A 14257-nucleotide genomic window follows, 5' to 3' on the forward strand; every position below is an offset into this window, starting at 1 on the left:
ATTGAAAGCAAGCGTGCAGGTGCAGCAGGCAGTGAAGAAAGCGAATGGTATGTTAGCATTCATAGCGAGAGGATTTGAGTATAGGAGCAGGGAGGTTCTGCTGCAGTTGTACAGGGCCTTGGTGAGACCGCACCTGGAGTATTGTGTACAGTTTTGGTCTCCTAATCTGAGGAAAGACATTCTAGTCTTAGAGGGAGTACAGAGAAGGTTCACCAGATTGATCCCTGAGATGGCAGGACTTTCATATGAAGAAAGACTGGATTATACTCGCTGGAATTTAGAAGACTATGGGGGGATCTTATAGAAACATATAAAATTCTTAAGGGGTTGGAGAGGCTAGATGCGGGAAGATTGTTCCCGATGTTGGGGAAGTCCAGAACTAGGGGTCACAGCTTAAGGATAAGCGGGAAGTCTTTTAGGACCGAGATGAGAAAACATTTCTTCACACAGAGAGTGGTGAGTCTGTGGAATTCTCTGCCACAGAAAGTAGTTGAGGCCAGTTCATTGGCTATATTTAAGAGGGAGTTAGATGTGGCCCTTGTGGCTAAAGGGATCAGGGGGTATGGAGAGAAGGCAGGTACAGGTTACTGAGCTGGATGATCAGCCATGATCATATTGAATGGCGGTGCAGGCTCGAAGGGCCGAATGGCCTACTCCTGCACCTATTTTCTATGTTTCTATCACAGCACCAGGGACCCAGCTTTGATCCTGACCTTGGGTGCTTTCTCCCTGTGACCATGTGGGTTTATTCCGGATGCTCTGGTTACCTCCCGCATCCCAAAGATGTGCAGGTTTGTAGGGCTTGTTTCCATGCTATATCTCTAAAACTAAAACCTAAATCAATCTGAAGAAGAGTCCGGACCCAAAACATCACCGATTCATGTTCTGAGATGTTGCCTGACCTGCTGATTTACTCCAACACTTTGTCGTTCTTTCTTTCAGAGGTAGACAGTATGTCTGTGTCTACCTCTAACCCATCTAAATGGACTTCACCAAGACTGAATGTCTGTGTTATATGTCTTATTCAGATCTTCCCTCACTACATCCCAGTCAATGTTCCAGGCTTCATCGATCTCTGCAGGTTTTGCTCCATATATTTCAGCAAACTTCTTATTGAAAGTGTAGAAAACCTTCTTCCAATAGGATGCTGCCTGTGCGGAAATCTCCCGCTGGATGATCCAGGATTTGTAGTAATCATTGACAGTTTGGTAATCCTTGAAGGGTTTCAATTCCCCATTTGTGGCTTCATTTTTGAATGATCCATTACCTGCGACTGAAGCTGTGCAGACATCAGTTACAAGACGTTCACTTTTTATGAAGTGATAGCCATTGAGTCCTTCAGGTCTGTGCTGCTTACAAGAGTGCTGTGAATGTACCGGGGTCTCTGAGTCACAGAAAACCTCACAGAAAGGACATTTCTTAGTACAGCTGAATAACCCTTTGAACAGCTCTTCATTGGGTTTAATGGATAATTCTCCAATCTTTGCTTGGACATCCCAGCCTGTTACCTCATTGAGGAGTCTCTGCTCCACCTCTTCAATAGATGGCAGAACTGCTTCTGCCCATTTCTTGCCATCACCATCACCGTGAAACAGAACGAGGTTCATTTCATCTTTGGGCATTGAGATCCTGGTGTTTAACTTCTCAACAAACATGTCCAGGAAGCTCTGAACATTTCCAGCAAAGTTCTGCATCACCGCATCCTCAACAACCTCTTTAGCTTGCCCAGTGATCTGTGTGAGGATTCCTTTAGCCAGTCGGGTAAACGTGCTCTCCCCATCACGTTGTGTCCTGCAGTGTTCAATAACCTGCTGATGGAGCCAGTCTTTGGCCAAATTCTCAAGGTCAGTGATATACCGGTGATAGCCATCAAATGTACCCCTTTGTTTCAAGTGCACCAGGAGGGCCACAGTGAAGTTGTTGCGGAGACTGTACTTTCTCTTAGGGTCATTTTGTTTCATATCATCCACGATGTTCACACTCAGAGCCTTGAGGGTGGCGTCTCTGAGAGCTGGCAAGAAACAAGATTGTGCAAACCGTTGTGCTTGTCTCTGGTTCTCATCCTGCTCTGTGTAAATGTCCATGAAGAGATCAAAGTATTGACCCTTCATGTTTCCCAGTCTTTGCCGCGGGTCATGTTTCTGGATGAACCTTGTCTGCATCTCTTGGAATCTTGGTACAGCGTAACCACACAGGTGAAGTTTAAACTCAGCCCTGAATTCCTCACTCATTGTGAAGTTTGGATGTGAAATATTGTTAATTTTCTCCTCGATAATATTCAAAAGATCAATACAATATTTAATGTCATAATTCATGTCCATTTTTGTGATGTTACTGATCCATTGATGGCATTCAATCTCGAGGGACCGTGTTATCATTGCTGCCCGATTAATATCTTTTTGGTGCGAGGATATCCCAATTGTGGTTTTAACATTTCTCATCCATGTCGTGTTGATGTGTTTCCCTTCAATTTGAAAGCACTGGGTTCCCCGTTTACTGAGAGATTTTCTTTCTAGGATTTCATTAATCACCCTTCCTTGAGCTGCTGTGTGGTCTCTGAGAAGATTTTCAATCTCCAGTTCAATGTTTCTTTCTCTGCAGGGCTGATAGTCCAGCTGTGACAGTGTGTCTTGCCACATCTTTCCAAAGGCAGTTTGCAGTTCCTTGTCACCCAACTCCTGATTTGACCCTTTACACTTTAATAAAAGCTCCTTGACCTGTTGTTCGATCTTCTGGTGAAATTTATTCCAGATATCATCCACTTCCTGCAGTCCCACACGTCTGTTCACAGCATCCCTACATCTCTGCATTGAATCGTACTGAAGCCGTGTACATAAACTGGAGATGCTGAGTTTGAACTCCTCCCTGTATTTCTCCATCAGCTGGACGTTATCAGCCCCACTTTCAAACAGAGCTTTTAGTTTATCCAGAGTCTCACCCTCCCTTTTGTTAATCTCCCTCCTGATCTCACGTTCCAGTGTTTGGAGCAGTTGGTTGAGGTCACCACTGGCATTGTTTACTCTGTTTTCAGCCTCATTTCCCCAGGAGTGTGTATATTTGCGGAGCTCCCACTCCCAGCCCTTGTACATCACAGAGAGCTGGTTGTAAGCCTCTGCGAACAGACTGTTCTGGAAGCAGAAAATGAAATTCTCATGTTTCACCTGCTCCCAGAGCCCAGTCACCCATTTGGTGAAGTCTGGGATTGTGAGAGCTCCTTGTTCTGCTTTCCCTTTGAGTAAACATTGAATGAGACTGTTCTTCAGTTGGAAGACGTGTTCACTGTAGCCAGTGTTGACGGCAGCCATTGGGGGCGTACCTTGCCACAGACCAGGGATGTACCAGTTGTCCTTGTCAGCATCGTACTCCATCACATCACAGAACGTTACTCCCTCCAGCTTCTCCAGTTTTGCTGCAGCCTCTGTCATCTTATCCAGCTGTTCCAGGAGTTTCTGACGGCCTCTCAGATTCTGATCGTGTGCACTCACATCCCCAACATTCTGGTGGACAAATATACACTTTGGTCTTTTCCCCGTCAGTTTCATACGGAGTAAGGAATGAACGACAATCTGTAAAATATCTTTCATCTCTGCGATGTTTTCCATGCCTATGTTTACCAACGTTATGTTGCTTAATCCCACCACGAATGTTGCCAGCTCATTGTCGTGTTCATAGCTGTCTGTTAGTGTTGCAAGTTCTGGAGCTCTCAACCCCTCCGTGTCAATGACCAGGATGAAGTCACAGCCCAGCTCCTCCGCCAGGCTCCCTGTGACCTTCATCAGCTGCATGTAGGCCCCTCGAGTACATCTGCCGCTGCTCACAGCAAACCGCAAACAGAACATTGTATTGAGGAGCGTGGACTTGCCCGTGCTCTGAACTCCAATCACTGTCAGCACAAACACTCGGGAAGCACGTCCCACCTTCTCAGCCACTGCTTCCAGTACAGCAGTGATCCATGAAACAGGAACGTTGGAGACGTCTCCATCAATGAGCTCCAGTGGGAACCCATCCAGCAACAGTTCAGCAGCAACACCCGGTAACTGAAGCACATGCGGGTGGATCTGTGTTTGTTGCTTGATGTTGTGTTGTGTCACTGAGAGTTCATAAACCTGGCCCAGTTCTCTCATGAAATGCTCAAGTCCCAGGGAACTATCAGTCATCTTCTGATCCATGTCCTTCAGCTCCTTGACCTTCTGCATTGAGTCTTTGCTCAGTTCTTTATAATCCCTGCGCAACCCTGCCATGATTTCCCTTGATTTACTGTCCAGCATCAGCTTCAGCCACTGCAAGGAAATGGCCCTGTCATCCCCACAAGGACCAGTGAGGTGGTCAATGAACATCTGCATCTCCTCCGACAGGCTCTGTCTGAGCTGAGTTTCCCGGATTCTTTTCTTCTCTTGGTCCAGCTCGTGGTTATACGTCTCTGTGCTTCTGTCCCCACGGAGTTTCATCCGACACTTCTCTTTCTCAACTTTAGACAGCCCTTGCCAGGGCTCTCCATGAAAGGGCAGCACTCTCTTTTTATACCCAGTGATGTCTGCTGGGTCAAGACTGCCCAGTATTTTGGTCAGGTCCTTGGCCCGTTGTATTTCAGGCTGATGTTCATCGACCTGAATCCCACTTTCCCTCGCAATGTCACCCATTTGTTCCAGACTCAGGAAGCTCTGGTCCCTGTCCCTCATTAGAATCACTTGTTCTATCTGAGAACGTAGTTTTTCCACAAGTTTGGCCTCGTTTACATTTGTCCGAACAATGCATTGTTGAGGTTGTAACTTCAGATCTTTGAACAGTTTCTTTACCTGCTCAGGGGTGATGTGTTTCTCACTGATGTGAGTGTTCACTATCAGAAAGAGTTTTGCCGGTGACTGTGCGAGAGAGGTGAGGAATTCTCTTTCCGTCTCACCGATAACGTCAATGAAAATAAAGAGAGCAGCAGAGACTTTTGCCAGAAACCGAGTGTGTCCCTGGTAAGTTTCAGCATCACCTCGGAGGTTGATGAATGCAGCAGCCTCTGGGAAAATGTCCGTGTTGCTCTTCCCAGAAGGTAGATACCAGCTGATCTCAGCCATCCCATCCGATATCCCACGGGGCACATTCCCACATTCCATCCCGGAGTGCAGGAAGATGTTCTGCTGCAGCTGGGTCTGGCTCAAGGTGAGATTGAGGACTCTGGATTTGGACACCGTGCACCTTCCGAGTCTGAGGAAGGAGACCGTTGGCATGGGTGCTGTCACGATGGGCATCTCCACAAAGCGGCTGCTCCCTGGGGGAAGATTGTGGGCACCACATTTTAACAATGGGCCTCATGGCCCAGAGGAGAAGGGTGGCACCAGGCCCTTCCATGGGTCCCCTCACCTTGTCCCTGGGGTAACTGTGCCCTTCCGGCAGCAGAAAGGGCAATGCAAGTTGGCACAGAGACATCTTCAGCATCAGTTCCTGTTGGAGAGAGTGGTCGGCACAAAGGAAAATGGCAGCAATGATATCCAGAGGGTTCATCCCAGAATCTCCTGGCCCTTGTGCAAGAAACAAATAGCTGAAATCTTCTACGTCATCGTTGTTGTCTTTTGAAGACTGAGCAGGGGGCCATTCAGGATTCCTCGCCAGTGAATTAGCTGAGAGGATCATTTGGAGAAATCGCCAAGGAAGATCTTCTGGTCGAGTTGGTTTGCTGTTGTCCAGTTTATCCCAGGATACCTCCCGCATGGACACCAGTGACAGTTTGTGAGGATAATGATCCTGTAAACCCAAATCCCTCACTAGTTGTAGGGGGCTCTGATTTTCAGCCTGGTTATTTCCAGCTGGTGGAACATCAATCATTCCCTCTGGGAGACCTGGTGAATGTTGGTGACATGGATCCTCTGGTTCCCTGCCGTCTCCAGGGTCGGCCTCTCTCTGTGGTTTGGACGTCAGGTCCTTGGCCAGTTGTATTTCAGGCTGATGTTCATCGACCTGAATCCCACTTTCCCTCGCAATGTCAGCCATTTGTTCCAGACTCAGGAAGCTCTGGTCCCCGTCACTCCTGGGAATTACTTGTTTTATCTGAGAACGTAGTTTTTCCACAAATTTGTTCTCGTTTACATTTGTCCGAACAATGCATTGTTGAGGTTGTAACTTCAGATCTTTGAACAGTTTGTTTACCTGCTCAGGGGTGATGTGTTTCTCACTGATGTGAGTGTTCACTATCAGAATGAGTTTTGCCGGTGACTGTGCGAGAGAGGTGAGGAATTCTCTTTCCGTCTCACCGATAACGTCAATGAAAATAAAGAGAGCAGCAGAGACTTTTGCCAGAAACCGAGTGTGTCCCTGGTAAGTTTCAGCATCACCTCGGAGGTTGATGAATGCAGCAGCCTCTGGGAAAATGTCCGTGTTGCTCTTCCCAGAAGGTAGATACCAGCTGATCTCCGCCATCCCATCCGATATCCCACGGAGCACATTCCCACATTCCATCCCGGAGTGCAGGAAGATGTTCTGCTGCAGCTGGGTCTGGCTCAAGGTGAGATTGAGGACTCTGGATTTGGACACCGTGCACCTTCCGAGTCTGAGGAAGGAGACAGTTGGCACGGGTGCTGTCACGATGGGCATCTCCACAAAGCGGCTGCTCCCTGTGGGAGATTGTGGGCACCACATTTTAACAATGGGCCTCATGGCCCAGAGGAGAAGGGTGGCACCAGGCCCTTCCATGGGTCCCCTCACCTTGTCCCTGGGGTAACTGTGCCCTTCCGGAAGCAGAAAGGGCAATGCAAGTTGGCACAGAGACATCTTCAGCATCAGTTCCTGCTGGAGAGAGTGGTCGGCACAGAGGAAAATGGCAGCAATGATATCCAGAGGGTTCATCCCAGAATCTACCGGCCCTTGTGCTTGAATGAAATGGCTGAAATCGTCTACGTCATCGTTGTTGTCTTTTGAAGACTGAGCAGGGGGCCATTCAGGATTCCTCGCCAGTGAATTAGCTGAGAGGATCATTTGGAGAAATCTCCAAGGAAGATCTTCGTGTCGAGTTGGTTTGCTGTTGTCCAGTTTATCCCAGGATACCTCCCGCATGGACACCAGTGAGAGTTTGTGGGGATAATGATCCTGTAAACCCAAATCCCTCACTAGTTGTGGAGGGATCCGATTTTCTGCCTGGTTATTTCCAGTTGGTGCAATACCAATCATTCCCTCTGGGAGACCTGGTGAATGCCGGTGACATGGATCCTCTGATTCCCTGCCGTCTCCAGGGTCGGCCTCTCTCTGTGGTTTGGATGTCAGGTCCTTGGCCCGTTGTATTTCAGGGTGATGTTCATCGACCTGAATCCCACTTTCCCTCGCAATGTCACCCATTTGTTCCAGACTCAGGAAGTTCTGGTCCCCGTCACTCCTGGGAATCACTTGTTTTATCTGAGAACGTAGTTTTTCCACAAGTTCGGCCTCGTTTACATTTGTCCGAACAATGCATTGTTGAGGTTGTAACTTCAGATCTTTGAACAGTTTCTTTACCTGCTCAGGGGTGATGTGTTGCTGACTGATGTAAGTGGTCACTATCAGAAAGAGTTTTGCCGGTGACTGTGCGAGAGAGGTGAGGAATTCTCTTTCCGTCTCACCGATAACGTCAGTGAAAACAAAGAGAGCAGCAGAGACTTTTGCCAGAAACCGAGTGTGTCCCTGGTAAGTTTCAGCATCACCTCGGAGGTTGATGAATGAGGCAGCCTCTGGGAAAATGTCCGTGTTGCTCTTCCCAGAAGGTAGATACCAGCTGATCTCCGCCATCCCATCCGATATCCCACGGAGCACATTCCCACATTCCATCCCGGAGTGCAGGAAGATGTTCTGCTGCAGCTGGGTCTGGCTCAAGGTGAGATTGAGGACTCTGGATTTGGACACCGTGCACCTTCCGAGTCTGAGGAAGGAGACAGCTGGCACGGGTGCTGTCACGATGGGCATCTCCACAACGCGGCTGCTCCCTGTGGGAGATTGTGGGCACCACATTTTAACAATGGGCCTCATGGCCCAGAGGAGAAGGGTGGCACCAGGCCCTTCCATGGGTCCCCTCACCTTGTCCCTGGGGTAACTGTGCCCTTCCGGCAGCAGAAAGGGCAATGCAAGTTGGCACAGAGACATCTTCAGCATCAGTTCCTGTTGGAGAGAGTGGTCGGCACAGAGGAAAATGGCAGCAATGATATCCAGAGGGTTCATTCCAGAATCTCCTGGCCCTTTCACTTCAAATAAATCACTGAAGTCTTTATCGTCACTGCTGTGACCGTCTGTGGACTGAGCAGGGGGCCATTCAGGATTCCTCGCCAGTGAATTAGCTGAGAGGATCATTTGGAGATATTGCCAAGGAAGTTCTTCTGGTCGAGTTGGTTTGCTGTCGTCCAGTTTATCCCAGGATACCTCCCGCATGGACACCAGTGACAGTTTGTGAGGATAATGATCCTGTAAACCCAAATCCCTCACTAGTTGTAGGGGGCTCTGATTTTCAGCCTGGTTATTTCCAGCTGGTGGAACATCAATCATTCCCTCTGGGAGACCTGGTGAATGTTGGTGACATGGATCCTCTGGTTCCCTGCCGTCTCCAGGGTCGGCCTCTCTCTGTGGTTTGGACGTCAGGTCCTTGGCCAGTTGTATTTCAGGCTGATGTTCATCGACCTGAATCCCACTTTCCCTCGCAATGTCAGCCATTTGTTCCAGACTCAGGAAGCTCTGGTCCCCGTCACTCCTGGGAATTACTTGTTTTATCTGAGAACGTAGTTTTTCCACAAATTTGTTCTCGTTTACATTTGTCCGAACAATGCATTGTTGAGGTTGTAACTTCAGATCTTTGAACAGTTTCTTTACCTGCTCAGGGGTGATGTGTTGCTCACTGATGTAAGTGTTCACTATCAGAAAGAGTTTTGCCGGTGACTGTGCGAGAGAGGTGAGGAATTCTCTTTCCGTCTCACCGATAACGTCAATGAAAATAAAGAGAGCAGCAGAGACTTTTGCCAGAAACCGAGTGTGTCCCTGGTAAGTTTCAGCATCACCTCGGAGGTTGATGAATGCAGCAGCCTCTGGGAAAATGTCCGTGTTGCTCTTCCCAGAAGGTAGATACCAGCTGATCTCCGCCATCCCATCCGATATCCCACGGAGCACATTCCCACATTCCATCCCGGAGTGCAGGAAGATGTTCTGCTGCAGCTGGGTCTGGCTCAAGGTGAGATTGAGGACTCTGGATTTGGACACCGTGCACCTTCCGAGTCTGAGGAAGGAGACAGTTGGCACGGGTGCTGTCACGATGGGCATCTCCACAAAGCGGCTGCTCCCTGTGGGAGATTGTGGGCACCACATTTTAACAATGGGCCTCATGGCCCAGAGGAGAAGGGTGGCACCAGGCCCTTCCATGGGTCCCCTCACCTTGTCCCTGGGGTAACTGTGCCCTTCTGGCAGCAGAAAGGGCAATGCAAGTTGGCACAGAGACATCTTCAGCATCAGTTCCTGCTGGAGAGAGTGGTCGGCACAGAGGAAAATGGCAGCAATGATATCTAGAGGGTTCATCCCAGAATCTACCGGCCCTTGTGCTTGAATGAAATGGCTGAAATCGTCTACGTCATCGTTGTTGTCTTTTGAAGACTGAGCAGGGGGCCATTCAGGATTCCTCGCCAGTGAATTAGCTGAGAGGATCATTTGGAGAAATCTCCAAGGAAGATCTTCGTGTCGAGTTGGTTTGCTGTCGTCCAGTTTATCCCAGGATACCTCCCGCATGGACACCAGTGAGAGTTTGTGGGGATAATGATCCTGTAAACCCAAATCCCTCACTAGTTGTGGAGGGATCCGATTTTCTGCCTGGTTATTTCCAGTTGGTGCAATACCAATCATTCCCTCTGGGAGACCTGGTGAATGCCGGTGACATGGATCCTCTGATTCCCTGCCGTCTCCAGGGTCGGCCTCTCTCTGTGGTTTGGATGTCAGGTCCTTGGCCCGTTGTATTTCAGGGTGATGTTCATCGACCTGAATCCCACTTTCCCTCGCAATGTCACCCATTTGTTCCAGACTCAGGAAGTTCTGGTCCCCGTCACTCCTGGGAATCACTTGTTTTATCTGAGAACGTAGTTTTTCCACAAGTTCGGCCTCGTTTACATTTGTCCGAACAATGCATTGTTGAGGTTGTAACTTCAGATCTTTGAACAGTTTCTTTACCTGCTCAGGGGTGATGTGTTGCTCACTGATGTAAGTGTTCACTATCAGAAAGAGTTTTGCCGGTGACTGTGCGAGAGAGGTGAGGAATTCTCTTTCCGTCTCACCGATAACGTCAGTGAAAACAAAGAGAGCAGCAGAGACTTTTGCCAGAAACCGAGTGTGTCCCTGGTAAGTTTCAGCATCACCTCGGAGGTTGATGAATGCAGCAGCCTCTGGGAAAATGTCCGTGTTGCTCTTCCCAGAAGGTAGATACCAGCTGATCTCCGCCATCCCATCCGATATCCCACGGAGCACATTCCCACATTCCATCCCGGAGTGCAGGAAGATGTTCTGCTGCAGCTGGGTCTGGCTCAAGGTGAGATTGAGGACTCTGGATTTGGACACCGTGCACCTTCCGAGTCTGAGGAAGGAGACAGTTGGCACGGGTGCTGTCACGATGGGCATCTCCACAAAGCGGCTGCTCCCTGTGGGAGATTGTGGGCACCACATTTTAACAATGGGCCTCATGGCCCAGAGGAGAAGGGTGGCACCAGGCCCTTCCATGGGTCCCCTCACCTTGTCCCTGGGGTAACTGTGCCCTTCCGGAAGCAGAAAGGGCAATGCAAGTTGGCACAGAGACATCTTCAGCATCAGTTCCTGCTGGAGAGAGTGGTCGGCACAGAGGAAAATGGCAGCAATGATATCCAGAGGGTTCATCCCAGAATCTACCGGCCCTTGTGCTTGAATGAAATGGCTGAAATCGTCTACGTCATCGTTGTTGTCTTTTGAAGACTGAGCAGGGGGCCATTCAGGATTCCTCGCCAGTGAATTAGCTGAGAGGATCATTTGGAGAAATCTCCAAGGAAGATCTTCGTATCGAGTTGGTTTGCTGTTGTCCAGTTTATCCCAGGATACCTCCCGCATGGACACCAGTGAGAGTTTGTGAGGATAATGATCCTGTAAACCCAAATCCCTCACTAGTTGTGGAGGGATCCGATTTTCTGCCTGGTTATTTCCAGTTGGTGCAATACCAATCATTCCCTCTGGGAGACCTGGTGAATGCCGGTGACATGGATCCTCTGATTCCCTGCCGTCTCCAGGGTCGGCCTCTCTCTGTGGTTTGGATGTCAGGTCCTTGGCCCGTTGTATTTCAGGGTGATGTTCATCGACCTGAATCCCACTTTCCCTCGCAATGTCACCCATTTGTTCCAGACTCAGGAAGTTCTGGTCCCCGTCACTCCTGGGAATCACTTGTTTTATCTGAGAACGTAGTTTTTCCACAAGTTCGGCCTCGTTTACATTTGTCCGAACAATGCATTGTTGAGGTTGTAACTTCAGATCTTTGAACAGTTTCTTTACCTGCTCAGGGTTGATGTGTTGCTCACTGATGCAAGTGGTCACTATCAGAAAGAGTTTTGCCGGTGACTGTGCGAGAGAGGTGAGGAATTCTCTTTCCGTCTCACCGATAACGTCAGTGAAAACAAAGAGAGCAGCAGAGACTTTTGCCAGAAACCGAGTGTGTCCCTGGTAAGTTTCAGCATCACCTCGGAGGTTGATGAATGCAGCAGCTCTGGCAAAATGTCCGTGTTGCTCTTCCCAGAAGGTAGATACCAGCTGATCTCAGCCATCCCATCCGATATCCCACGAGGCACATTCCCACATTCCATCCCGGAGTGCAGGAAGATGTTCTGCTGCAGCTGGGTCTGGCTCAAGGTGAGATTGAGGACTCTGGATTTGGACACCGTGCACCTTCCGAGTCTGAGGAAGGAGACAGTTGGCACGGGTGCTGTCACGATGGGCATCTCCACAACGCGGCTGCTCCCTGTGGGAGATTGTGGGCACCACATTTTAACAATGGGCCTCATGGCCCAGAGGAGAAGGGTGGCACCAGGCCCTTCCATGGGTCCCCTCACCTTGTCCCTGGGGTAACTGTGCCCTTCCGGCAGCAGAAAGGGCAATGCAAGTTGGCACAGAGACATCTTCAGCATCAGTTCCTGCTGTAGAGAGTGGTCGGCACAGAGGAAAATGGCAGCAATGATATCCAGAGGGTTCATTCCAGAATCTCCTGGCCCTTTCACTTCAAATAAATCACTGAAGTCTTTATCGTCACTGCTGTGACCGTCTGTGGACTGAGCAGGGGGCCATTCAGGATTCCTCGCCAGTGAATTAGCTGAGAGGATCATTTGGAGATATTGCCAAGGAAGTTCTTCTGGTCGAGTTGGTTTGCTGTCGTCCAGTTTATCCCAGGATACCTCCCGCATGGACACCAGTGACAGTTTGTGAGGATAATGATCCTGTAAACCCAAATTCCTCACAAGTTGTGGAGTGTTCAGGTTTCCAGACCAGCTATTTAAAGTTGATGAAACACTCTCCATTCCCTCTGACTGGGTGAATGTACTTCCTGGGATCTGTAAGCTCTTTCCCAGAGAGGTGGTTCTTTACCTGGAATTCCCAGGATGTCAGGGCTCCTGTCTTGTTTGTTGCACTTGGGTGAATCTTCACCAGTTGTACGTTTCTGTCCCAGTATCTACCTTGAGGCCTGGGCTCCTATTCCACAATATCGCACGGTGCCTGGATACTGGCCCAGGATTTATCCAGTTGTCCAATCTCCTGTCCTGGGATATTTCACAGACCCCAGACTACCAAGTTGTGATGTGTTGGAGTGCTGGAGTTCCTATCCTGGAATCACAGGGCTGGTCACTTCTTTGGCTCTGACTGACGATCCTCTTGTTGTCCTGGCACCGTGTGTCAAGTACAGTCAGTGTGGGATCACCGTGGGTACCTGGAATTGGTCACCAGAATTATACCTGGCCTTGGAATTGGATTATTATTGTCATGTGTATTGAGATACAGTAAAAAAACTCTGCATACAATCCAGTCAAATCATTCTATACATGATACAATGAAGCTTTACAAAAGTACAACGGGTAGCACAAAAAGAAATATACCAGTGTGGAATATAGTCTACCCGGTTACAGTTACAGAGAAAGTGCAGATTAAAATGTGCAAGAACCTCAATGAGCTATTGCTGTTGGTTTATTATTGGTATTACTGTTGTTAGATTGTGAGACTGGGATTATCCCTTTATTTTATGGGAGGACCATTCAATAATCTGACAGCAGCAGGGAAGTAGTTGCTCCTGAATGTGCTAGTATGTGTCTTCATGCTTTTGTAGTCTCTGCCTGACGGAAGAGTGGGAAAAGTGGGAATGACCCTGGTATGAGTGGTCTTTGATGATGTTGGCTGTTTTCCTGAGGTAGCGTGAAGTGTTAATGTAGTCCATGGGGGGAGGGGGGGTCTGATCTATCTGATGGGCTGGGCTACATCCACAACTCTGTAATATCTTGTCGTCTTGGGCAGAGTTTCTAAAGTTTCCAAACCAAGTTGTAATGCATCTGGATAGAATGCTTTCTGATGTGTGTCTTTTTTGAGACCATATTTGAAGGATTGTATACAAACCTGGTGCCCTTACCTAATGAAAGGTGCACTTTCAATAGAGGGAGTGCATTGAAGATTTTCCAGACAGTTTCCTGGGGTAAAATCAGAGAATCCAGGAAGTGCTCAGGGGTTCAGGCAGTGTCTATGGAGAGAGAAACAGAGACCAAGTTTCAGGTTTACACGGGTTTGTCACATGAGGAGAAATAGAGTAAAGCTGGCCTCTATTCTTGGTGTTCAAAAGACAGCGATCTTGCAGAAACTTGTGAAATTCTACCATGCTTGATAGACTGGACACAGGGAGGAGGTTTCTCCTGGCTGTGGTATCCAGGGTCGGGGGTCACAATCTCAGAGTAAGGGTGGGCTATAAATGACCAAGGTGAGGAGAAACCTCTTCATCTGGAGGCTGGTGGATCTTCAGAGTTCTTGACCCCAGAGTTCTCTGGAGACTCAGTCACTGAGTTCATTCAAAACAGTGTAGGAACGAACTGCAGATGCTGTTTCAAATCGAAGATAGTTACAAAATGCTGGAGTAACTCAGCGGGCAGGCAGCATCTCTGGAGAGAAGGAATGGGTGATGTTTGGGGTCGAGACCCTTCTTCAGACTGATGTCAGGGGAGTGGGCGGTACAGAGATAGGATGTAGTCGGAGACAGTAAGACTGGTGGGCTCTCTGGAAAGGGGGAGGGGATAGA

General features: G+C 48.8%; 1 protein-coding gene across 1 annotated transcript; it reads right to left on the reverse strand.

Moving 5' to 3' along the window:
- Window positions 1-981: 981 nt before the first annotated feature.
- LOC144591200 (uncharacterized) lies at window positions 982-13709 on the reverse strand. The gene is given in 4 exon segments (XM_078395489.1): window positions 982-5258; window positions 5260-11696; window positions 11699-12910; window positions 13601-13709. Coding segments are annotated over 3 exon segments (11511 nt in total). The 5' UTR covers window positions 12504-12910; window positions 13601-13709; the 3' UTR covers window positions 982-989.
- Between the last annotated feature and the right edge of the window lie 548 nt (window positions 13710-14257).

This window comes from Rhinoraja longicauda, unplaced genomic scaffold (assembly GCF_053455715.1).
Source record: "Rhinoraja longicauda isolate Sanriku21f unplaced genomic scaffold, sRhiLon1.1 Scf000670, whole genome shotgun sequence".
NCBI classification, from domain to species: Eukaryota; Metazoa; Chordata; class Chondrichthyes; order Rajiformes; family Arhynchobatidae; genus Rhinoraja; species Rhinoraja longicauda.